Below are 27,500 nucleotides of genomic sequence, written 5' to 3' on the forward strand. Positions count from 1 at the left end.
GTATTTGTGTACCACCACCATCACCTCTAACTGCAAATCCTTCTGTGAGATAGTCAATTAAAGAATTCATTCTTTCAGAACACAAGTTATTAGAAGATGATTACATACATATACGCTTGTATACATGACGTAGCATTCTATGAATTTTGCCACCTGTTTTCCCCAAACCTGCTGTAGCATCAACTCAATCTTTTCACTTAACATGGTAACATTATCAAAGATAGGCATATCAAGTAGTTATTATCAGAATTTTCCCTACTCAAACACAAATGCCTCAACAGAAGAAGTAGAAGCTCAAAAAAGTAAAAGAGAGTTGGGCTGAAAGACTTCATTCACTTCTAGTTTTACATCCAAAATGGAAATATCAGGACATTGCAATTTATTACAAAACAGCATGAGGCAAGCTTTCTAAAGAGTTTACAGAACATCAAATCCCCATTCATTTTTCCTGGCTACTTTTCTTTCAGACCTCAATAATGCCTGCTAATGACATACCATGCAGTCTCGTAAGTTTCAGGATAGCTATACCACTCATGTTAGTAGCATTTGATATTCCAGAATACATGTGGTCTTGTACAAGTACACTGAAAACCATAGCTATAGCTAGTCCTGTCACTTATACCGAGGAATGTAACTTCTAATTTCCTGTTGAAACTGGCAGCTTTCAAATATCCTATTAATGACTTTTGAGATCTCAGATACAAGTCCACCAATAATAATAATGGTGGCATTGCTAAACCACAATGATATCTTTAGATCTTGGAAAACACAGGCAAATTTCTGGCAAAAGGAGCATGGACTCAGAGTGCATACTCAGAGTGCTGCAATTTCTGGTCAAAATTTTCCCCTCGTTCTCTAAAACCTATCGAAGTATTTCCCTGTCTATCATTAGTTATTTTTCTCCACATTTAAAACACTAACACTGTATCCCATTTTTAAAGCATGTGAAAATATGTCAGAATGACCTTACAAAAACAAACTTATTATTAATGGCCTTTGCAGAAAATGTCTTGGAACACAGATTCCAGCTCAACACATACTTTTGATCCAAGAAACTTTATATATATATACATATATATGAACGATCCTATTTGATTCAATGGAGCTACTCATATGCAGAGAGCTATTTCAGAGGCAGCTCATCATTTAAAATTCACAGGGAAAATGAGGCAATTAAACAACTGTCAGTTAAGGCTTTGCTGCTACATACTTATATAAGAATAGTTTAAACAGAAGCATCAGATAGAATACTAGTTAACAAAGTTTTCTTTACTATAAAATGCATGTTGTACAATAATAAAGGTCTACTGAAAAAACTTGTACAAAAGATAAATGTGTTTCTGTACGAAAAAATTCTAAATCCAGAGTTGTCCTTAATAGCGGCAAAATTCTGTCTCACTGATGAGTGACTTAGTGATTTATTTTTATTTTCTTGCTCTTATTTTTGTGTATCTTAAACTCAGTGATGAATCATCTCAGTTTCTCCTGCTTTGCCTCAGTTCACACCTAAGTAACATAACTTCTAACAGAAATTAGGACTCAGCACCACTAACACTGCGGATGCATTCACCTCGTCCTCAACCACATTGTCTCCGAGACACAATAAAGGTGTAGCCAAAGATTTATCCTGCCAATAAGATATAGTTATAGGTCCCATGAAGATTACTGACACTGAAGTACCAAATATGTACTGGCCTTGGACTTAGCAGATAACATGCCAGTTTTGAGACACATTCAAGTTGACAGTAAATCAGTATCACAGTTCCAATAACAGGAAAAAATACCTTAGAGGAATTTTTGTGTTAAAACATTCCACTTTTCAGTTAGCTATTAAATGGTAATGACCATAATGGACTAGGCAGTAGGTTTCTTTGTGGCTAAAATGTGAAGACATTTTACAACAAGGCTATTTTTTTAAGCTTCTGTGATTTGCAGCTGCATAACATTTGCCCCTTTAAATCCATTTTGTCTTAAAAAAAAAAAAAGAAAGAAAAAAAAAAGAAAAACTCAAAAGATGTTTCAGTAGCAATCTTATTATGAACTATGCTTGTTTTCTACATCTGCATAGGCAAACACTGCCACGGCCTCCATAACATCTCCCTTTTGTGAATACAAAAAAAAAAAAAAGCTATAGTTATGGGTTATGGAAAGCTAGAGAGAATAAGTCACACTAGTTCAGTACCGCTTCACTAAATGTAAATGTTATTTTTTTCTCCCCCTCTCAGAACTCAATGTTTGTCACCAAAAATTCTTTGCTGAGAAGTTTCTTAAAAAGGGATCAATTTCTCAGGGTGTATAAAAGTATTTTTCAAGCACCCTTTTGAACTTATTTCAATTTTCTGTTTTTGATGATAGTCATGCTGACAACTTTTTTTGGTCCATCAAACTCTGTAGTACAATTACATGAATTTACTTTTAATAAATTACCATCTTTGCATATATCAGTCAAACCACAAAGACTAAACACTTGCAAATAAAATGCATTATTAATTTAATTGTCACAGCCTATTTAGCTAGCTTCTATTAGTATTTGCAATGTATCAGAGAGCAGAATCAAATTCAAAACATAAAGAATAAACTGATTATATTGTCCTAGAGAAATTAAAATATAGCAAGCTTGCAAAATTATAATCAAGGCATTAATGTTTTAAATAGGTAAGAAAACTATGTAACTTAATTTAGAATATGTTTATACCCAAAGTGATGCTTTAACATGCTGAAGAAGGATTTCTTTGCTTCCTAAAGCCATTAAAAGGCAACAAACTCTCCCACAATGGGACAGGAAAGGTGGAAAGGAAAGCAACAGTGGTTTGGTATTTACTGCACTTGATCACGTGGCTTAAACATCCACGATCACCAGTGAGGGACAGTTCCTAGAAAATTAGCCTGTTGTTGTAGCGCTGCCACTACCATTTGCTGTTGCTCTACGTTAAGCTGAAGTGCCAGCTAAAACGGTACTGCAGGTAAGAAACATCCTCAAGACGGATGAAGAAATTTCAAACAAAGAGAGCAGAAAGTCACCCAAATATATCTTCTTATGCTGGCCCAGGGGTATGCAGCTGTGGATGGGGCACTGAGGCCACAGGACAAAGCCCGGTTCTTTGCTCTCAGAGCTGCCGGGGCTGAGAACCTGCCACTACAAGGAGGGGTGGTGGGGGGGACCCCTTCTTCTCCTCCTCCTCCTCCTCCTCTTCTGACTCCTCCTGCCACGCTGGCAGTCCAGGCTAAAAGCCTTTGAGGAACAGGGGAAGAAATGGGAAAAACAGAAACTGCAAGGCAGCCTTCAGAAGAAACATACAAACAAAAGCCAGCAACTACTCATTTAGTCTGTAGCATCCTGCTTGCTTGGGAATCCATTCCAAGACAACGATCGCTAAAAATATGCCTCTCCGGCTAAGACCCTATATTTGGATATCTATTGTATGCACCCTTTATTGCGCACATGTTCACTAGGGTAACGGAAGTGCTCTCTATGTTGTATTTAGGATGATTACATAGTAAATATCCCCTTGTAAAAGAACACTGGTACTGAACGTTTCCAGTACCAAAGCAAAGCTTCCACCCAGCAAAACATTTTGTTTTTGCAAGTGTTGCTCTACAACAACAGAAAACCAGCACAAACTTTAATACTTTAAATGGTTTTATGGAACTGTTACTCTTGTTCCAATGCATTCTTCTACATTTTAGATGAAAAAGAGTATCTCGAAACTCTTTAAATATCTGTGTGTTAGGGAAATTCAGGTTAAGCATTTTGGAAAGGCGATCTCATAAAGAATGTAAGCAGTGCTTAAGCACGTGCTTAGTCAAACTGAGTGTATATGGAGTGTTAATTTAAAACTCTGCTCTTTGCTCACTCCATGATTTAAGCATGATGAACTTGTGAGGAAAACTCTAAACAACTACCATCCCCAGCGTCTTTAACAGGAAATGAACATGACTCAGGAAGAATATTCCAGTGGTCTCCTACAACTCATAGCTACTATTCATTTTCCCCTTCTTTTGTATTTAAAAACAGGAAATCAGCTTATTTATAAAATCTTACACTGGAAGAATGAGTAACAAGGTGGTAATACTTGAAACACAATCAAGTGCCCAGCAACGAACCCTGCAGGTGGGATACATCCATTTACCCAGATGGAGAGGGAATATGCCATCTTTTGGCCATCCAGAAAACATCCAAGTTTCAAATTACCTCCAAAATTCAATGGAATGCCAACAGTTATGCCACAATATGGCTAATAAGTCTGAGGAAAACTCTGCTCATCTGTGAAAAGTGCAGTTTAGCTTGCAAAACATGGTTACATTTTAAACAATAAAAAAAATGACCTCTTCTCTCTCTTTCTCACACAAAGTTTTCAACTAAGTAACTGTACATAGATTGAAAAATTAAATAAATTAATGTTTTTCAAGAAGTCAGAATCTCTGTTCCTGCCCAACACTGAGGAAACTGCTTTTAATTCCTCTGTGACTTTGACCTCAGTAATCAACATAAATCTCAGAAAGCCATTTTAGGCAGCAGAGGAGGAAAGGCAGCACAAGAGAAAAAAAAAAATGATCTTGTACTTGGAGAGAGAAATACAAATACAGAAAATTTGAGAAAATAATATCACCTGTTGAAAACCAGCCCCCAAAGTTGCAAGACTTTGTATGTAGTTGCTTTCTACAGCAATTTTTTCCATTGAGCCCTCCAAACATGTCATAAGCACCATGCTAGAAGAGCTTTTAAGCATGTTAGCTCTCTCTGTAGTTATAGCTGAGCTAAAAGTCCAGGTGATTCATTTCGGGTACGCTAAATATTCCAGGTAGCACATATTATGTGAATGATATGAGGTAATATGAGAAAAAAAAATAAAGTGGCTTACCTTTCCTTGGGTGTGCCAACTCCATGCTTGCCCAGTAAATGAGTGTTCAAATGCTTCTTCATCACAAAGGCCACCCTGTCAAACAAACACACAAAAACCAGGAAAATTAGTGGTTTTTTAATATTTTTTTTTAATACTCACTTTTTTCTGTTTTGAGCATGCACTTGAGGATATTTTACTAATTGCAAAATTAAAAACCAAGAAGCAAACAAACAAACAAACAAAACCACCCATGCTAGACTACAAATTACATCTGGGAGTCCATTCTGTGATGACACATTTTCTTCAGGTTGTAGTCACTTGGGTATTTCTCTTCCAAATAAGCAATCATAACCATACATCATTGGTCAAAAGTTAGAAAAACTATTTCTGCTTCCCTTTGCACATTAGAACACCTTATATAATATAGTGAGAATACAGTCTTTTTTCTGCCTAAATAGGCATTTGCCTAAATATGCATTTTCTCATGTTAAAAACTAATACAGTTTTAGCTACACCTTTGAATTCATTTAAGCTTAATGGGCCCATCCTGCAACCTTTCTTCATATAAGTAGTTCCATTTTTTTAATGAGAGTAATAAAAAAATACAGCAAGATCAGAAGCTTTAATCACTGCTTATGTCTGGTCAAACTCCATCGTATTAATTATTTAAAGACATATACATGGAAACAAATTAATAGCCTTAGTTATTTTATAGCCTTTTGAAAGAGGGAGGGGAAAAGGTGAAGCACACGTCTGTGACTACATTTGGAGTGGGAATATTCTTCAAACTGGCAAGACATCGTTCAAGGCATCAACAACAGCAGCAACGTTTACACTACCTGCCATTACGTTTGCACCAAACAAAACCCAGATAATTTAATTTAATTTTGGTAATATATGTGACGGAGCAGACGGGAACCTATGGAGTACCATTCTGCTGCTGATAAGACCCGAACATCAATTTAATTATGTCATGTGACCGCTCCAAACAATTTAGATATCAGACCGAAGCTTCAAACTAAAACGCTTCTCTTGATAAGCAAAAATCGTACCGCTGTAACTTTCAGTGTGAAAAGGGCTTGCAAACATTTTTGTTAATTATGTATTACAGCTGTCCTTCATAAAGTTAATTACTAATAGCTGAAAGGCAATAGACTCTATTTGCATATGTACATGAAAGGCATGACATATGCAAAAATATGATTTTAATTAGCATTCCATGATATGAAGGGCTACAAATCAAACTGGCATGTTATAAGATTTTTAACATTAAATGCTGAATTCATCTGGACGTGTTTGCAGCAATGGACAATGGAAGGACTGTAAAAAACACTGTAGCATTATGGCATGGATGAGCCACAAAAGCCAGGAAGGAGTACTTTTCCTTCACAAATACGATAATGTAGTTTCTCCATGTCTGATCTACTTTGGGCACTTTCACATTATTACAGAGAATCTCTCTTGTGCATCCTTTAGGGTAAGAGAATATAATTTTGTCTTATTTAAATGATAGTGACTTCATTATTATTACAAAAAGATAAGAGAAATACCTTAAATACTTTACCCTACACAATTTACAAATCTAGCAACCCAATCATTACATCTGTGGATAATCTATCGCACTGCCACCATCATTACTATTCAAGTGTCATTGGAATTACTGTACATAGGGAAAATAATTGTAACAAAATAAAATCGTGTTCTGATAACAGCACAAGGCATTTAAACATACTGCTCTCTTGCTTTTCAGCAGAAACAATAACAATTTCTTCGTAGCTGTGAAACGTACCTAACTGATCTTAATTCAGTAATATTTCTACTTTCTGTTACAAACCACCCCTTTCCTAAGAAAACTAAAAATATTACCATGAAAGGATAATGCGCAGTCGAAGTTGTGAAGGCACTTTGAGGTTTACATGGTGAAGTGTCCTTACACCACATGGAAGGCAAAGGCCCCAACCAACAACACGGTATCTCTAGGGAAGATTTTTATTGTTTTTTTTTTTTAGAGCCTGTACACCTGAAGCTCCCAAACAAAAGCCAAACATTTCCTTACAGTGCTTCTACAGGGGGTACAGACAGAACTACCTCCCTGTAAAATCAAAGAGAAAGGCCTTGTTAATAACTTGAAGCAATTAAACTCCCATTAGTTGCTTCCCATCTTTTGCACCCTGGTTCTGAGGAACCATTTTGCTGCTGTTATACAGCACAAATAAAACGAAGAATGACTCAATAACAGTCTCAGCGCCTAATAGCAGTTTAAGCTTCTTAATGCAATGCTTGGAGACTTCATACTGAAGGGTGCAGCATGACTTTGTGCAAGCTTAAAATGCTCAGCACAGCTCAGGAACAGGCCCTCACTTAGCAGAAACAGGCCTTGAAAATAAAACCAAAGTTGCTATCTCCATAAGAAATTGAAAATGAAATACAAAAATTTTTACCAGGGGACAGAGACAGAGACAGCCCTTACGTCAGAGAAAAGATATTTTTCCTAAAAATAAAAGCAAAGTCTAAATACCTTGATTGGGATGCTGGATTTGAGGACAACATGATAACAAGACAGGTGTGGAAGCCATTTGTTTATGTTTATCAAACCCTACAGGCGATTTTAAGGGAGACGTGGTATCAAGTGCTTGCTGGCTTTAAAAAACAACCTCAAAATGTGTTTTCAGTACATTCAGTAATACCAGGTTTCCCACCAATTATTGATTCAGAAATCAAAAAATATTGGTTTTCTCTCCACCACCGACTCACCTCCAGAAGTAAATCAGTTATCCCTAAGATAGTTAGACACAACTTATCCCCGCTCTTTTGAAATGAATCACCAGTAAGGACACAAGGAGTTAATATGTTCAAAATACGTATCTTAAAATCAGGGAGAATCCTTCCACAAACTGCAGTAACCACCAGTTCAGGTTTCCCTGATTTTTTTTTTTTTTATTATTATTATTTTTAATTCTAGTAGAAACAAAAATGTTCAAATGCTAGAAATTAACTGGTTTCAGAAATGCATCAAGGGGGAGTAGGAAAAACCTGTAGGAGCCGTTCTCCTACTGTTTCCAGTACAAGCTAGCAGCAAACCAGGCCATACTATAGGCCTGAAATCATTTCTACAAAATCTGATCTAGACGTACTCATCCACAACCCACACGAAGATGAGCAGTCACTGCCAGCTGCTCTCCCAGGGCTCTTAGGGCAGAAACGTCCATCCTATACACCCAAGTCATGGTCAACGAGAGCTCCCCCTGTTCAATAGGAAGACTGCTCCTAGAATTGTCTTCCGGCTCTGGAAAAGATGAGTAGGCAGGATTTTATTTGCTTGCAGTGGCATTCTGGTGGTTGTATTGTTGTTGTTGTCGTTTGTGGTTTTGTCATTGTTTGTTTTGTGTCTTCTTTTAAAAAAAAAAAATCTTAGTGATTTTCAACTACTCTGGCTCCAAACTAGCAAAACCCCCCCAAATATGCGCTCTATGTTCAAAATTCACGTTAAATTAAAACCAAGTTGAGAAATGACAAAAGAGCTTTACAACAGTATCCACACTCCCTACGGACAGTTTTTTACACATGAACTATAAATAAAAATAATTTTCAATCATAAATATACAAGCACCTTTCCCAAAATAAGTTTGAAGAATATTCTGTTTTCAGTTTAGAAGAGCTGTGGCTTTGCAGGAACGTGTCCACTCATATTCCATGGCAGCCTTTAAACAGCTCTTGGACTCACTCTGAGAAAGTCTGTAACTGATTTAGGAGCCTCCAAAGACTTGTCTTCAGTTATAAAAGCATATTTTAATGTACAAAAGAAACAAAGGGAATTCTAATTCTGGGAATAAAGAAACATATTGGACAATCTTGACTTCCACTTTTCATTCTAGTGTAATACAAGTTCTTCAGCATGTGCAATGTTTATCATCACGGTACCCAAGGAAAATGAATAATCTGTCATGTATTGTCTGTTCTCTCATATGCTCCGCAGGGAGAGAATTGTGCTCTGTGAAGTGTCTTATTTTGAGAGGGCAAAAGATTCTAGGTTTTAATATGTTCTGAATCTCTAAAAGCTTTTTTCTTTTTAATACATATATTGTTAGCAGAAAGCCATGTTAAAGAAAACAAACGCAAAGCCAAACAAGCATTCTAGACCATAACGTCACGAAATCTGTGATTCCTGAGCACCTACCGCTCAGCCTTGGCCTCGTTCCAAGGAAGGAGCTACATCACATCTTACCTCCACCAAAAAGTCACTTGGATCCGTGCCAACAGACCAGCCGTCTCATAACCCAACTGCGGAAGAGGACCAGCACCACAATTTATTTTTGTGGGACTCTACAAATGAGGTACCCAGCCATCGAAGAGCAATTTTAAATCACTTCGCAATGGATACACAGCTCTCAGCAGCCGCTCTTGGAGAATTTATCTTACAGACAGCAGTGTTCAGTGATGGCAGAGAAGTCCAGGAGAACACCAATGAATACCTGTCCTTTATTCATATTCTCAATATCCTTTACATCTCCTTTAAACTGTCCAGAACCTCTTTATATCTGAGTTTAACTCTGAGAATACGGGTAAGCTACTGCATGAAGTGTACAGGCCCCACGTATACATGATACTTTAGAAAGCTCCTTGAAAGTCTTTTTCTTAATATTTTCTGAATGCTATTATTTTCAAATTATTAGTATTTAGATCTTTTATCTTGGTTTTCTCATAGGTTTGGGGCACTCAGAAAAGATGGGATGTTTTTCTATTCTGGATAAATCACATGGGAGATCTGACAGCTTCAAGGAGTAAGAAGAACAAGGATCTCTAAAACTTTTATGCACCATCACAAAATATGAAGAAATAATGCATTATTCTGTCTGCATCGGCTTTTGCTTTCCATGATCTGCGCTTGAATTCCTGTCCCTGTCCCTTCATCTGAGGCAAACTGCATCAATCATGCCGAGAAAGGGGGCAGTATGTTTAGGCAAGTAAACAATAACACAAACTCAGGTGGTTCTTATTCCAGAAATGAAGTACCCCTTGCTCCTTACAGTGTCTTGAAACACCATGTAAGCCTTAATTGTTTGTAGCTGAATGAGTGGCTCACACGGAGTCATGCCATCAGAGGTATCCGTTTATAAAAGAAAGAAACAGTCCAGGTTCTTAAGGAATATCATGACCCACACAGATATCAATGTGTTCAATAAAACTTATATGTGCGGTTATAGGTTTGTACCTGTTCCACAAATAAATATATACGCATTCAAATCAGCACTTCAAATCAGTCAGATAAAACTTAACAGTCTATGAAAATTTAAAACTAAGTTTTTAAAATCTTGTGTTTATATATAAAGTTGCTAGCCAAATCTCATCTCTCTGGCAGGATTTTGCATTCAGCAGGTCAGCTTCAGGAACAAGAATGCACAGGAAGGGGCGAAAGTGCCCAGAAAGCAATGGTTTTCTATAAACAAGTAATCTTTTTTTCCATGCATCAGAAGTCTAAATTCCTGGGAATTTCTTCAAGTCCATCATTCGTGGATGTCTGCTGATTCTGAAAGGTCCAGACCGGGGTGCTGATAACTCTCTTGCATGACCGTGCGCAAGGGACTCAATTTAAAAGAAAGTATCTGGCAGGGCTGAGTCTGGTGTGGAAGATATCCAGTAGTCTGAAAGGCTTCATGCCCTTTGTGACAGGATGTCAGGTTCAACTAAATATCTGGCAGGGCGAAGTCTAGTGTGGAAAGCATCCAAATATCTGAAAAACTTCATGCCCTCAGTGACAGGACGTCAAGTCCTAGAACCCGGCGCAGGAAAGCTGGGATTTCCAGCTGACTCATTTAGCAGCCAAACGAGGCAGGTCTTTTCACTTCCAGCTCGCAATTATGATTATTCTTCTTAAGCTAAAATAATCAATAGCGTTTCAGAAGGTTAACAAGTCATGTGTAATCACTCAGCCTGCGATGCTGAGAGTGCTGTGACGTGCTGGCTTACACTCCCTGCTGACCCCATGTGTTAAAGAAGGATATGGCTATTTTATGCTCCACCCTCACTAATGCTAGTGATTAAACTGGAAAGTGCATACACCTGGCACGCGTAGCTCCTTCCTCCCCATCTTCACGTGCAAGCGACTTGGCAGACAGGAAAACGCAAACTTTTTCTCTTGAAAAGAGAAATCAGAAGAGGCAAATAGGGACAACTTTGCCATCACCAACAAGACAAGAACCAGAGCGCAATAGCAGGACCACATTAAGTCATAGAACCCAAAGACTCACACAGAAAATTTAAATTTCCGAGAATTATCAAGCTTTCTACCTTAAATTTGAAACCTTTTATTATTATTATTTTTACACTTTTCAATGCAATGATCTGGTATGCATTTCAATTATTTATTAACTTTTCCATGGAGATGTTTTATTGCCGAAGTTCAAATCCAAGCATTTTCAAAACCAAATTTTATGGGGCTATGCAATCATCAGTGCAACAGACTACAACCTTCTCTTCCTATTCTAAAATACCTCATATCAATTTTACTGTGTTGCTTAGAATGAACCAGCAATGAAGCCAAGAAGCCTAACAAGATTAAAAAAAAAAAAAAAAAAAAAAAAAAAAAGAGGAAAGAAAAGGGAAAAGACCAACTTGTATTATTGTATTAGTGGAACACCTGTACACAGCTTGAACCCAAGATAGACTTGAGTTTCACAGCAGCTACTGTTCCTGACTCTCTTTGAATAGGCTGACAGACAACAGGATTGTCAATGTGCTGTTCAATGACCTGCATCAATCTCAAGAATAATTTACTGCTATATCAGACAGATCATTATGGATGAGTTGCGCACTATCAATCAATCGGCTGTGTTGTTCCTGCATATTCCTGCATCTATCATCCAGAAGAGAGAGAAATCCCTCAACATATTCTTGTTGCTTTCTGCCACCAATCCGTGTCCCTCAAGATGCAAAAGAATTATTAGTCTCGTGGCCATCAAGTAGTAGCAACAAGCACGATTATCTGCTTTTATGTATTCTGGCATAAAAGAGCTGGGTACAAAAGAAGAGAAAAAAACCTGAATGAAGCAGAAAATATCCTCTCCTGCTGCTCTCAAACTGACCTGGAAAGATCAAAGTTGCCTAGTCCTCTCACATCCCTTCTTTTAAGAGATGTATTTAATGTAAACCATCAAGGACAGAAATTAGTCTGTCATTGCAAGGACAGCGGCCAACACTGGTAGTATCTACCTTACTTCCTCTCTTGAGGGAGCTCATTTGTTCATCAATTATGTGCCTCACCTGAAGTCACTTATTTTGGAACTAAAACAGAAAGGTTTCCTGTTAGTTAGCTACAGATTCATTCTTAACTTTATTTATTATTATTATTTTCAACTAAAAGCACTCTTTGATGAAGATGAATGAATGAGCCAAATCCAGACACACAGCGTACAGCCGTACAGCTTCTGTGCACTCAGAACGGTTTTCAGGAACCACACACTTTGCCGTGTTAAAGACGGTAGAAAGCCACTGCACTGCTTAGGGTGTAACTTGTTGCTGAAAACGGGGATTAGGTGCTTCAAAAGAATCTCACCGCATGGCTCAAAGTGCACAAACTGGTCTGTATGGTTAAGCACTACTGCATGGGCAAACACTTCAATAAATGATGCTGCTTGGTATTATATATAAAAACAATATGCTTTGGATCATTCGAAACACCCTCAATACAGTTTCAGATGTGCATACATAAAGAGTGACAGAACAGGGCCCAAAGCATTATCCACTTCACAAGACCACAATAAAGCACCATCAGAAGATCACATCTGCTGTCTCTAGCCTCAAAAGCATGCAAACTGAGGCAAGTACTAGTCAGCTTAAAGTAATTTACTACAGGATTTCTCTAAAAACAAGAAGCGTATCTTTCCTTACAGTACCTACGCTATCTCAAATAAACAGCAGAGAGTTTTCAAGTGGCTGCGTCCTGTTGCCCCCCTCCTATCCATATATAAGGAATTTGGAAGGATCTAAAATTCACAGCAAAATATTACCTATGAATAACCTAAAAATTAATGACCAGTGAAACGGGTCAGACAAAGAAAAAAAAGGCAATCAATTTTAGGAAATGCATACCTCTTTTAATTTTCCCCAAAACACCTATGTTTAGTAACGAAGCTGAAGTTGTTCATGCACCATTACTAAAAATAACAATCTTCTTGAGCAATGTGCAACTGGGTGTTCTTCTCAAGCAAAATAAAATGTAATAATACAATATTTTCTTTTTGTTTTAAACATGAACTTTCCGTCTGAAGTTGAATTGAGCCACTGTCTGTCTAAATGTCGGCAAATCTGTTATGAAGTCAAATTGAAGATTAGGCAGTAGAAACTGAAATAAGAGATTGCTTGTACAGTATATTTGTAAACAGTAACAGGGAGTAAACAAATGGCTCTCTACATATTTTGTTTGCTTAATGAGCAGACTAAAAATAGCTGAACAGTGGCAAAAACTTTGAAGTCAGAAGGTGTTCACTCTGTCAGGAAATCACCTTACAAATACACGAGAAAATTAGTACCGCTACAAGAAATGTTTGTTTCAATATTCAGAGGAGTTAATGAATGTTAAGTGATAATGGTAGACAGCAGCACTGTGTAATTACATTTCTAAACACACCTTACCAAATCACTTCTAAGCTAAAAGAATCACATGTTCTATTAATTTTCATTGGTTATCAAACATCTGTAACTGTCACCTCTAACAGGTGTTTCATAATCTAACAGCTGCACAAAGTATGAAAAAAAAAAAGACAAAAAAAAAGAATCACAATGCTTTCTGCAGCACCGCTCTCAGCCTCGCAGCCTACCAGCACACAAGCTCTCTAAGTTCTGAAATGCCACCTTAGGCTTAGCATTTACACTGCCTTGCATCTAAAACAGATTACCATCGACATCCAGAAACATGACAATACCAGAGAATATCCTTGTTATGCTAAATAAGGCTCTAGGACCTCTTTCAACATAAATCAAGGTTTTCAGTTACATATAAAAGGGCACCTACCAAATTTGCCATCAAGAAATTGCTCATTTCCTCTCGTTTCTCACAGTATGTACATCCAGCATTCCCATAACTGCTCCCTCCCTTTCCCATTCCCTCCCTCCTTTCAGACATCGTTCTGTCTCCTGACCCACGATCAGTTTCCCAGCACGTTCAGGACTTCACCTATCGGCACAGCTACAACTTGGTGCAGGAGGCATCGGACCCACCTATCCCCACCTTGCATCTGGCAAGAGAATTCACACTAACCTGCTTCAGGACAAAGAATGGAATGGATATTGCCTGTCACTATCTGCAAGTGTCAGCCCTAAAACGTCTTCTCTCCCTGATTTCAGGACACTGATGGGTACGTTGCGTTTTTCAAAGGACCGTAAACATGGTGCTCTCAGATCAGAGTGACATCCCCAGCTGATGCGAGGTACATGTCTCACCATCGTTTGGATGACTGAAATCAGTGAGGGTCCATATCTCCAGGCACGTTGCCCAGCAGTAGTGGACACCTGCATCTGAGTATCTGCAGAGTACCACCGGTATGAGTGAGGGGTGGATGGATAAACACTCTAAAGCAAGATTTGCATGCACCACGTTTGTGGTCTTATGTTAGACACATACCTATTGCCATGCAAAAGAGAGGCTGGCACAGACACATCTAGATAGTGAGGCGCAGACGGATTGGTTTCAAGCAGCTCATCTGGATTCTGCTATGATCTTAGGTACATGAGCACTAACAGCAAGAGAGTCTGGAGGAGCACCAATAAAATCCTGATACTGTACTGGATGGGCAGGTCTTCAGTCTTCATATCCCCAGCAAATCTACATTGTCAGTAGGAGAAACGTCTAGGAAAGACAGTGCAGGCTATGAAATTAGTTCTCTCTCTTAATAGCACTGTGATTTCCAGATTTTGTCACCACGAAAACAGTAGATGTATGCAGCCATGGAAGTTACTTCTCTTTGCAATTGATTTTCAGAGACTGGCAGGAGTAACACAGGGATGTCCTGCGTGAGAGAGCCAACCGCCAGATGCCGGGTTGCTGCACAGCAGCACTGGGCAGAGCCAGGAACACCTGCCATGTGCTGCTCATTTCAACTCTCTGTGCCTCAGATGGTGGGGAAATGCTACAGAAGCATAGCTAGCTCTGCCTGGATGATGAGACTCAACTTCCAGAAACTCAGTCGTATCACTGAGCATTGAGAAGGGCACTGGCAGCATATGGAGGGCTCGTGCTCATGAAAAGGTGAGTGTGAGAAGGGAAACCTGAGCCAGTCAGTACGTATACACACATGGTAGGATGAACAGACTAATGCTTGAACTGGGAAACTCTTCCAAGTGCTTTCAAGCTTTTGGGAAAGCCAGGTGAACCACAAGTCTCAGTGTCCTGGGAATTGTTCTAGAAATATCTGACCTTCTGCCATCAGTTTCTACAGAGCTGCCTGGCAATTTTAAGGAGCAAAGACTGCACAGGTTGCAAGTGCAGCAACTGACCTCCAAGAATATCTCATAATACCGATGTTTCAAGGAGTTTCTACTTAGAAAGGATAAAACCAAACACATATACTTAATTATACTGTTTTGCTCTTCCTGAACAAAACATCACTTTAGATGCCGTACCTTCTATTTAACTGCTTAGAAATTGCACTGCAGACCGAGTTACCGGGTTTGAGCAGAGCTTCTATGGGAACAGCTATCTTAACAGTGAAATCCTTGTCAACAAAAGACAAGGCTCTTGCCTGTCTTTAAAGGAAATTAAAACATATCTAAAGATAGTTGATTGCGGTATGGAAAACACATAGGGCCTGCAGTAGCAGAGCCACCATACATAACTCAATCAGTTCAGGAGATACAGTGCCTGTGGTCTTCTGCAAAGTTGCAGGGTACAAAGAAAGGAATGAGATGAATAAATTGGTCACTGTCTGATGACTGGACTGCTCAGAAGTCACACACAATCAGAAGTCGCACACAATTTTTATTGACAATTTACCCGCAATTTGAAAACGCTGCTGGTGATAGATGGTGACTGGAACAAAGAGTCTGCAGCGTGCTTGGTCTGTGACAGTAGTGAGAAACTTGCCCTAGGTCTTTGCTTGACATAGAAGAGCAAGTCCTGGTTGATTTGTTTATTCCTGAGACTTACATTCAGTTGTAAAACATAACCAGTTATAAAACACATCCTTTTTGCCTTACAACTAGACCTTCCACAAGACTGTTTGACTTAAGGTAGAAAGCAAAATAGTTCAGAATATCTGCTCACCACAGTAGCTGTAATTGCATAAAAATAGTAAAATAAAGACAGCCTAATCTGTAACAATCAGAAGTGCCATCTATATGGATGAATCAGTAACAACAGTCTGGACAAATCAGAACAGACTGGTTCCTGCCTAGGACAAAAGAAGGAAAGCCTTTGGATCACAGGGGTTTCAATCCACAAAAAAAAAAAACAAACAAAAAAAAAAAAACAACCTCATCTGGTATTTGTGTACACCCAAACATGTTTGGAGCACAAGAAAAAATGAGGATACCCAATTTGTCCAAGGTCTCCCAAACCTGGCCATGCCTACCTCAGAGACCAAGAACTATGAAACACTGGCATCAGATCCACCGTACTGTCATCCTGACACTTGGCTGCTATGTTTAATGGTTTAATGTGATTAATGCTTGATTTTTCATTGTTAAAAGATACCTTGGTTAGTAGTTAGCATAAATAAAAGCTTGTTCTGGAGTTTTCAGTCTCAGCTGGAGTCTCCTTCTCTCCAATCCCCCAAAAGCTGGGACTTGTAACAACCTCCTCCTCTTGCCACTGAAAGGGGAGGAGGCTGGCAACGGTGACTCTTGGAGGAAACCATGCTATGCAGACCAGAAAGACCCTTACGCACTCTGCAAGCACTACAGACTACCAGACTCTCTCACGTTATGGCACTGAATATGGGCAGATGTTATTAAGAGCAGCATGGAAGTCTATCCAAATGAGAACTCCAGGTGGTCACGGTGCTGTTACTCCGCTTCTCCCATGAAGCAGTAACGCCTCTCACCACCTCAGCCACAGACTGAGCAGGAGAATTACTGGTCACTAATGCTGCCAAGTGCAAAGCCTAGTGATGCCTAGGTTTGCCTTTGATCCTCTGGACTCACTTCAGACAAAGTCAGAAGCCAGGTGACTAGTGCTGAAATGGCCTTCATCCATCACCTCGGAGGCTGAGGGCTTTGGCCTGGCAAGTTTCAGAGAGGCCGAGCATGTTATCCTTGTGCCTGGTCTGAGAGAGAAACGCTACTTCTCTGTAAGCAGCTGAAAGCTGTCTCTTCAGAGACTGTGACGCAAGAGCTGGCTGAAGGCAGAAGCTTACTTAAAACTCTCAAATTCTGAGGGAGAGCTGAAGGCTTTCTTTGGGATGAACAGAGTGCTCGCCAGAGATATAATTCTTATTGAAGCAATCAAGACAATAATAATAATAATATCAAAAATAACACACCACACTGAATTTGGAAGGATGTTTCGCACCATAAAAGAAAAAAAAAAAAAAAAGCTTTCTTGCAGCCCAGTGTGGATGTTGCATGCATTAGCTGTGAAGACTGTTATCAGCCTGGGAAAACCAAGGAGTATAGATCAGACAAATCGGTACGGTCATAAAGATGATATCTGTGACACAGCAGAAGATGTTCTCTGGCAAAGAATATTCCAGTCTCGGCCAGCAGTTGAGATTTGTGTCCAGAAATGGTCAGAGTTAATCAAGCATGAGAAAGATGGGATCTATATACGTGCCCAACAGAATTAAGAAAAAAACTCCTTTGATCTCAAGGGCCTACATATGCACTTACCGAGCGCACATGTGAACAACCACCTGAAGGAGAAATAAAATTTGCTGCAAACAGAACGTTATAGCATGTTATTCAAAAAAGAAAGAAGAGTTGATAAATTACTAGAAAAGATGCGATAAAAGGAATTCAGGTTTTTCTGCGTTTTGCCAAGCAAAATTCTGAGGGATTTAACTAGATGAATAAATTACAGGACTTCAGTTTTATATACGAAGTGAAAACCTGGCCCCATACAGAGACATAAACCATGTCTCTTTAACAGAGAAATTATTTTCAGGTCAACGTCTTTCTGAAAAGAAGCTTCAGCTAAAGGGCTCTTCGTTTTCTGATCCTTGCTGTTGTTGCAGCCACAGAGCCATAGACTTCAGTGCTGGCATAAAGGGATGGGATCCCACAGCTCCACTTGCCACCAGTTTTTGATAGGAGGGGAACTTGGCAGCAAAGAGGGCACACGTACCAACACGTGGCACTCTTCCATTTCCTTCTGTACTGCATCACATTTTGGTTTTCATGAAATTCACATCATTAAAGTCACCCTTAGAATCCATCACGCACATAAGATATGAACAAAACCTGGGCTGTACTGTATCTGCTTTTTTAGCGCTCTATAACGTGAATTTGGGACGTTTTAGGAAATTGAGTGACGCCTACCTTATCGGCCTCATTTTTGAGCTAGTAGGAAAACCACACCTAAGCTGCTGGGCAATCAGATGCTTTTGTCATGCTCCAGCTCTGTCTTCACTGGACCATTCCGACAAACAGAGGACAAAACTGTATGTTTTTAACAAATTGCCAGACATGAAATTCTGGCTGGTCTTACATGAGTTAAGAAATCTGAGGCAATGTTTGAAGAGATGGCCCACATCTCCTTGTTTGATTGAAGGTATCAGTGGCTAGCAGCTGACAGGTCCCCTCTACCTTTTTTGTTTATTTTTTTTCCTCCTATTTCAACACGATTCTGCTCTCTAAAAGCAGTATCTGTCAACTTTTCTAGGGGTAGAAAAAAGCAAACAAAAAATAAATAACTAGCAAGTAAGTAATCAGTTCTTGTAAGCTATTTTGCTGTGATTTCAAGGAATTCCAGCGACGTAATCAAATAACTTATACCAACCTATGTAAAGCGTTACAGGTTGGATAGCAGTTTTTTTGTTTGGTTGGGTTTTGTTTTTACAGCAGTGAGCTGCAGTTTTGTCATGGATCAAGCACACCAACACGCAACACAGACCGTACAGAAACTTTTGATGATGTAAAAAATCATGAAAAATGTCACATGATCCTACAGGTCTATTTTGTATTGCTGTTAAAGCACAGGGATTTTAAAAATAGGTTCACAGCTGAGGCACGTGTACACAACAACGCTTCCTTGTGCAAATGACCACCCGAGAGCACCATATTGCCCAGAGGTCACACACAGCCACGGGCCAAGGGCATGTGACCTCCAGCATGCAACCCTTTGATCAACTGTGTCGCTTTACACAAGCAAAATGGCTCTCATTTGGGAGCAAAAGCAGCTCCCTACCATTTCACCTGCAAGACCCATGCACCACAGGACTCCCCGCAGTCCGTCCATCAGAAGGGCGGAGGTGTCCCTGTGGAAACCACAGCTCCATACCAGATGGTTTTTGGCCAAGGAAGGCCTCAAATTTTAGGCAGTATAAATTATTCTCTGCAGAGATTAAATGCATACAGAATGCTTTCTCATTTGTTTTAAACATAAAGACAAATCAAAGGGTTATGTTTCTTTAAATTTTCTCAGATCAGCAGAAACACCAAAAGCATGATCTATGGCACAGATGTCCATACCTGGGCAGACCTGGACACAGGATTTGTTTGATCAGCACACAACTTTTAGAGCGCTGAAGAGCAGGCGATGCTACGTGCAACACGTAGCCGAATGGATGGATGGAATTGATTTTATAAAGAGTTACGAACAAAACAGTCCAAAATATTAACCAATAAACACATGCCTGGGTGAAAATGCCATATTATAAAATTACTGTAAAGATCCTCTAACTGTTCAGGGGAAAAGAAAGTCTGATTTTCCACCTAAGCTGACAGCGCAGAGTTTTCTGATAATAAGATCCAAGGAACCTGTAAACCCAAGGCTCTAATTTTCTTATGGCGACTGTGTAATATTTTGCAAAGTAAAATTGACTGAGATGGAAGCTATTTTGCATGGTACAGTGGCGATGGCTAACAAATGAGAGTTTTGTGGGCTGAATGTTAGTCCCCTGCCTCATCTGCCACCCCTAATGACAGCAGCCACCTGCTGTTTTATTGTCACAGCTGGAGCCGGTTCACACTCCTTGGTGCTGAGCTCTGCCCATGAGCGCCAAGCTCTCGCCTCGCCTCATTACTTTGATGAACTTTTTATGGTCAGCACCCATGAAGACCTCATCTAGGACTATACAACCTAGATCGGCTTCAGGGAGTGCTTCCAGCTAGCATGAGGTGATAATACACAGTGACACTACGGCTGCTTCTGTCTGTCACTTAGTCAAGTCACTGTACTGCACTTCTGGCTCTACAGGGCCCTCAACAGGTAAAATGCCATGAAATTCTCCTATATAATAGAGTTCCCTCTTTTTCACATTGCAACACAGAGATCATGTCACACGAGCAAAATCCAGCTTTTCAAAGACAGATATGAAAATAAAAAACATATCATGCTGCTTATTATGTATAAGTACAGATAAGAAATTGCTACATTCCCTAGATGTAAACCCGCTGCCTTCCTAAAAAACATACCCTGGCATTAAAGAAAGCAACCATGAAAACCATATTACAGCTTGATTAACACCACCAAATATGGAAAAAATAATTACATGCATTTTACAACAGAAGGACCATTTTAACTTAAAGAACAGAAAGCACAGAAACGAAAATCAAGCCGGTTAAATCAAATTACTACCCAAATGAATCCCCAGTGGAGAATGATATATGCTAGCCCCTCTCCCCCTCCTCCCCCCCAAAAAAACACACATGTACATTTATTAGATATGATAATATATCAAACCAGGGGAACAACAAAGCAAAGCCTTGTTTTACTTGCACAGGGCAGTCTGTTACTGTCTCCTGCTAATTTAAAAGCAAATATGATCATCCTCTCTTTTTCAGAAACGTTTATACTAGCAAACACCCCAAATCTCATGCGCCTGTGTGCGTTATTAAACTTCATCAGAAAATTTCTTATTGAGGTACTTAGGACAGACTGCTTTATGCTTGATCACTGAAATTTTACCCCAGGTTTACTTTCTGCAGTAGAAAAATCCTTCTGGTGACAACAGAGCTTTACATTTGCCCATATTTACATATATCATTAAGATTAATATATGTGCTATTAATAATAATTTCATTAACATTCTGAAATCATCAAATAACATTTTGACTTTTGAATGGCTGTAGGCTATTATAAGCCTAAAACCAGAACATTTTCAGTATTCATTGTGTAGCAATCCAGCTGATCAGTTTTGACAAATTCATGCAATGTTATAAGCCATTAAACTTCATTTAGTTTCATTTAAAATTTTCACAAAAAAAAAAAAGCATCCGTCTTTTTTCTACAGACAACATGATTCCCAATAAATACCAGTTCACAGGCTTGTTGCATTTTTCAGCTGGAATGTTACTGAAATGTTTGGAAATTTCTCATAAATACAGGTTTTGAAATAATATTGAGACCACTGACCAAGGAAGAGCTGAAAATCTCTGCTGTGGTATCAAACAGTTTAGCTCCTCTTGATGAGGGACAGTGCTGTGGATACTCTACACTTCACAAGATAAGGTCCAGGTCCGTGACACAGGTGGAACCTTAAAATTGTTGCAGGACACAGACATTATCCTACATTTCAGAGAATTTACTTATGCAAGCCCTTCTTTATAATCACCCTAACGTGCAGTTGGAGAGCTGGGGGGGGGGCAATAAAAAAACCATCATGTTTTCCTTCTGTTAGAGGCTGAGCACCTCCTGTACAGTCCTGAAAAGTATTCAAGAGAACTGGACGACATATAGAAACCAGAATAACGAGACTCAAAAATGTATAAAAAATCCTGTTAAATATAAATGAAACACATTTCTCTACCAATACAATTTCAACAAGAGCTTATCTTCTTCACAATCAGTCAACAAGAGAACTTCTTTGGCACGGTGACCTACTGATCATACCCTTTGGAGAGTCCAACCTCGGAAGGGAAAATTGCTTTTATAAAAAAAGGAAATTCCCTTTGACGAGCTGATGCATCTGTTAAACGCGTGACTTGTAGGCCTCATTTTGTACCCTTCAAAATAAAGTATCAAAGATGCAGTTTGATTAGTGCAGGGTAAAATATTTTAAAACAGACAAACTGCCTCAGTGGATAGATCAATGGTTTCACCAGAATGATCACGTAATGGTTATGGTAATTAAACCATAATAATATTTGAGGTGTTTGTTTGTTGTTGTTTTTAAACAATATTGCATCAGCTATAGTATGCCTATCACAGTCTTTGTGATGTGGTTATCCAGTTAATCCATTCGAGATTTTTTTGTTTTGTCCATTTCTAATCCATAGTAAAACTCTACCTCTCAAGCCACAAGTAGCTAGGTATATATTCACCTGTTGTAATGGATTTTTTTAAGGATTTACGGACATCTAAACCAGCCATGATTTTCCTCACTGTGTTGCAGGAAGTAGCCTGTATACATGGATAAGTGTTTGGAAATATTCTTCCTTTGCAACACTGTGTTGCTGTGGCATTATGACCGTGTTTTAGAGTTATATTCTAAAATATAACTTCAATTTATGCAGCGCTTACAGTTCACTGGTCTGTAATTCTTAATATCCCTCTATCTTCCACCAATTTTCATTTTAGTAGCTATTATTTAAAGTTCATTTTCCATGACCTTTCAATCGTGATTTTTTCCAATGTGACAACAAACATCAGTGCCATTTCTGACGGTGACTTTTACTGGGGTAAGAAAAGCAAACTTTTCAAACAGAAGCTATCAGAAAATCATCAGACAGTAACAACCTGTGGTCAGTATCAAGATGAGCTGCATGTGAACAGACAGTCTGGAGGTGACAGGATTTGTATCCAATTACTAATCCCCAGAGCTATTAAACCCCCTGAACGATAAATTTCTATAAGCTGATCCCTTAAGCCATCATCAGCCAGTCATGCTACTGTGTTCCAACAGGAACGACAAAAGGGGAAGCACTTCATGTTTTGATTCAAATCTCCAAGATACAGAATAGTCGTGTTGGAAAGTTCCTGCCTCTCGGAAGCTTTGAAAATGGATCCCACCAAAACAGGAATAGGCACAAGAAATTATTTGTCTTCACATAAATATTGTTTTCTGCACTTACTCCAAGCATACCAAGAAGCTTTCAAATAAATATTTTTTTTCCTTGTAGTGAACAGAAATGTGTGTGTGTGTTGTTGTTTGTTTGTTTTTTCCAAAAACCAGCTAACCTACCATGCCTGTTGTACAAGAAAAGGATATTCATATGAAGGATACCGGAGACATCGCTGAGGAATTGTTCACCCTTTAAAAAAATATTATCTCTGTAATGCTGCCAGTGTTAGTGTCAGGTTGGGCAATTAGCCACTTAAGTGTGAATAAGATCTGCCAAGAAGCTATTTCATTTTTGCCTCAGAATATTTGTGTATCTGTGAGCTGGTGTGTGTTTGTGTTCATGCATCAGTGGCATCCGGTTGTTCACGCCAGGTTTTCTTATCATACTTTTCTGCCTCTTTGAACTCGCACATTCCTGCAATACAAAATGGACACATCTGCTGATAATGTCAACATACTTACATTCACAAGGAGAGATTTTGTGTAACTAGATCTGAAGTAGCCTTTTTTGTGTTCATTACCTGACCCTGTCTGTTTGCACAATACTAGAAGTGCTTTTCATGGGAAGAGCTCCAATACTGCAAGCACCTCTAGATGTTAAAATACAATGGATGGAGCAGGAAATAGCACCCAAATACTCTCCTGCAAACCCCATTTTTACATGGTCTGAAGGAAATTCTCGCTTCTCATAGCAGACTTGGTTCAATGGGATGCTGAGAGCATCTTGCTAGCTCCTTAACCTAAATCTCATTATGCCTTAGACCCCTGTACACCGATCTGGGAAATTCCATATGGAAAGATAGATTATTTCAGTTGGACGGGACCTACAAAGACCATTTAGTCCAACTGCCTGACTAAAAGTTGAAGCGTATGACTGAGGGCATTACCCAGACACCCCTTGCACTCTGCCTGGCAATGGGCACCCACCAGCTGCCTAGGAAGCCCATTGCAGCACCCTCAGGGCGCAGACACGGCTCCCAGTGCCCAGCCTGACCCTCCCCTGGCGCAGCTCTGTGCCCTCCCCCGAGTCCTCCCTCGGATCCCAGGGCACAGACCGGCGCCTCCTCTGCGCTTCCCCTTTTGTTATTTTGTTGGGGGTAAGGATTGAGGGATGGAGCCGGGTGTAAGAGATGGGGGTGATGCATACCCACCAAATTCAAGTCTTTATCCTGCTTAATTCAATAGCAAAAGTACAGCAACCGCTGATAAGGCTCCTTCATCAGTTTTGATAGTCATTCAAAATTACAAGCAACACAGAAAAGATATAAACAATCTACCAATGAAAGCTGAACAGTGCCAAGTACAAATAGCAGTATAGAAAATCCTTTTCATAACATTTCCGCATAGAGGTATTGAAGCTACCTGCCTGAATACTTATTAGAGAACTTCACAAGTCTTAATGGTACTAATGACTCAGTCAGAATTTGCTACCACTTACACTTAAAAAAAAAAAAAAAAAAAAAAAAAAAGCCTGCTTTGCCTGCTTTTCAAAAACGTGTTTAAACAGCCCTGATGAAAATTAGAGTATTTTGTAAAACTGGAAGTACTTTAAGGCTAGTGAAAGTAATTACCTAATATTACTGCCTGTAATCGGGGGTTAGGGAGGAAGGTGAGGTCCAGGTTACTAAATGTGGCCCTGGTAACAAACTTCACTGCTATTAAATCTCTTTTACCATGCTATTACATGAACAAAGGATGTTTGTGACAAATGTTCTTAAACGAGGATTCACAACCAAGACTGCCATTTTCCCTACTAAAACTCTACCAAGCTACAGCACCTGTAGCCCCTAGATTTGGTCAGGCGTGCTGCGGTTGCCGTGCCTAAGACCGAAGCTGGTGCAGTAATACCCCATCACATGCCAAAGATGCAGTTGCTTGCAATAAGTGTCTCTGGTCTTCCCAGAAATGCACTGGAGAGGAACCTGACTGCGAGGTGGCTAACATCCCTGCTCAGGAACTCCAGCGGGCAAGGGCTGTTTCACTAAATAGCTATCAGCTCCTCCACAGATCGCCCAGAAGGAGGTGTTTGGAAATGGGATCAATCCCCATCCCCAGGGGGGTGAGGGATGCTTCCCTCTTCTGGAGCACAACTCTGAGCCCAACACCACTTCCAAATCTTTGCCCTTGCTTTCCATATTGTTTTTGCCAAAGGGGAACGAGGACTAATTTGCATTTATCGACTGAACTGAAGAAGCAAATTATTCTGAATATTTTTCAGGTTAAAATGGAATTCCCATTTCCAGCATTCTTCACGTATTCTGCTGTGTAGGTCTGTACCTCTTACATTTGTGGTTGCCAAAGAATACTGCCTTTTATTACAGCGTCGGTAAGCAGAAACAAAGCAGTTCTTCTCACTATTTTGCAGCTGCATCACTAAGAGGATTATAAAGCGTTCCGAAAGGGTGTATTTAATTCCAGAAAAATAATAATAATAAAAAAAAACTGAACTGAAAATATTTTTTTAAAAAAAGATTTGGTATTTTTGTTCTCAAAGTACCTCTGAATTAATGCAAGCCTACTTCCTGAAGAAGAGAGCAAAAAACGTATTGGTTTCAATCCAGTGCATATGATCTAGATACCAAGGTCCAGTCATAACATATTTATCAACATCTAGCATTTGGCTTGCATATGATGTCCACAGGCACTTGTAGTGATAGCTGTCACCCTGCATTCTCTTTCTGGCACAAGTGAGCGCAGCAACAAGGACAAGAAAGGGAGTGCAGTATAGAGTAACAACACAGCCTGGAATTTAGCCCATAGTGAAGAAACAGTCAAACTCATTATTGACTTCAGCGACAGAAGTTGATGCTTAAGGTGGCAGAATATTTCAGAAGTCACCAAGCTTGATGGGGCTTGTTTCTATTACAGGAGCTAAAGAAAATGTTTAGAAGTACTGTATCCATCCTTCTTTCTTTCTCTTTCACCAGATCAGAGATCTGAAAATCTTAGTCAAGCCATGCTTGCTCCTGGAGGAGGTGGTCTAAAAGGACATGACCCGCCCTCCTCTGAATTCAAATGCTATTCAATTTTAAATTCGGCATATTTCAAGTATTTTATATAGAATGCAATATGGAAGGCTTAAAAAGCCTTACTTTCTCTTTCAAGGAGAAAGGAATAGAAATGAATGCAAAAAAAAAAAAAAATTTAAAAACGTTATCCATGGCTAAGTTGCTAGCTGTTTTCCAAAGACTTGTCTACAGTCCATGTTCTTAATATTCTAATTTAATGTGACAACAGTCTTTTCTTCCTCCTTGGTCTGCTCGTGGTCCCTTTTCTACTACTCCTTTTTTTTCCCCACATCTCCCTCAAACTGGAAATGTTCATATCCGTATATCTCAAAAGACTCTGCAAGTCCGCATCCATCTCTCAGACATATTTAGAGGGAAACCACAGTTCTCAGACACAAAGATGAATTTCTAGAGAACCTTTACAAATGCTATCAGTGGTAAAGATGAGGTAGTATTAATGGCTGGGCTGGGGGGGAAACATGGCAAAGAAAGAAATTAAGAATATACTTTGGCCACATGTTGTGTTACACAGAAATAGCAATGACAAAAGCAGACAGTGGCAAGACCCAGAACAGTATAAGGTCTGCTGGCACATGATTAAGTCCAAGTCCTTTTGTCCGAATTGGAGGTTCAAGCCTCCTTGGCAGGCAAGTGACAGATTATGTGCATCACTCAGAATGTCGGGTAAATGAATCGGGCTATTGACAGTGCAGAGAAAGTCTCCTGTCCTTAAAAACGCTCCTGACGGACAGATGCCAAAATCCAAACTCACACTTACTAAGATTCATCTATTTTCCTTAGATCATACTTTTCTTCCTCATTTGTTTTGCTGTTTTAAATAGATTACTAAATCCAGTTCAATGTCAAGTTCCTGACAACTTTCCCCATCTTGTGTCATGCAGTGGTGGATGCTTAACAGGTGAAAACAAAAACAAACAAACAGATGACCAGACGTAACCAGATGAATTTATGGACTTAAATTTTCAGTCATTTAATCAGCATCTTATATCCGAATTACCAAACTTGGCTTCAACTGTCTGCTGAGTCACAAAAACCACACAGATACAGGTGAAGAACGCCTGCTACAGCTGCAGAGGCCACCTGATACCAAAGAGTACAGTTCAGCAGGAAACTGAAAAGCAGAAAACAGTAACCCCAAAAATCTGGTGACTGAATGCCAGGCAGAACACACCGCAATTCTGAGCTGGATAAACAGAGACAAGTTAAAGGGCATGTCATCTTTAAATTCTCTATAGTTACGCTGAATCCTGTACTAATTTAAGTGCTACAGTAAATCCTTAAAATAAATATTACTCTGTGAAGGCTATGAAACCTGTGCCATATTTGGAAGCCCCTGACCACCTGGAAAGAGATCAAACTCATTCAGTATTCTTGAGAGCCAGTTATAAAAAGTAAACTTTGTATTGTGCATACATGAGGAATATCTTCACCTGAAGGGCTGTTCATAAACAAACTTGTAGTCACCTATGGCAGTG

The 27,500-nt window shown here is 39.3% G+C and overlaps 1 protein-coding gene across 2 annotated transcripts in view; it reads right to left on the minus strand.

Annotated features, from left to right (window-relative positions):
• ZNF407 (zinc finger protein 407) overlaps positions 1 to 27,500 on the minus strand; it is a 336,175-nt gene that overhangs the window by 196,997 nt on the left and 111,678 nt on the right. For both annotated transcript variants that reach the window (XM_035317944.1, XM_035317943.1), the window contains exon 4: positions 4,863 to 4,937. In XM_035317944.1, coding sequence (XP_035173835.1) covers positions 4,863 to 4,937 — 75 coding nt within the window. The remainder of the gene's footprint in view (positions 1 to 4,862; positions 4,938 to 27,500) is intronic.

The sequence above is a fragment of the Oxyura jamaicensis genome, chromosome 2, assembly GCF_011077185.1.
Source record: "Oxyura jamaicensis isolate SHBP4307 breed ruddy duck chromosome 2, BPBGC_Ojam_1.0, whole genome shotgun sequence".
NCBI classification, from domain to species: domain Eukaryota; kingdom Metazoa; phylum Chordata; class Aves; order Anseriformes; family Anatidae; genus Oxyura; species Oxyura jamaicensis.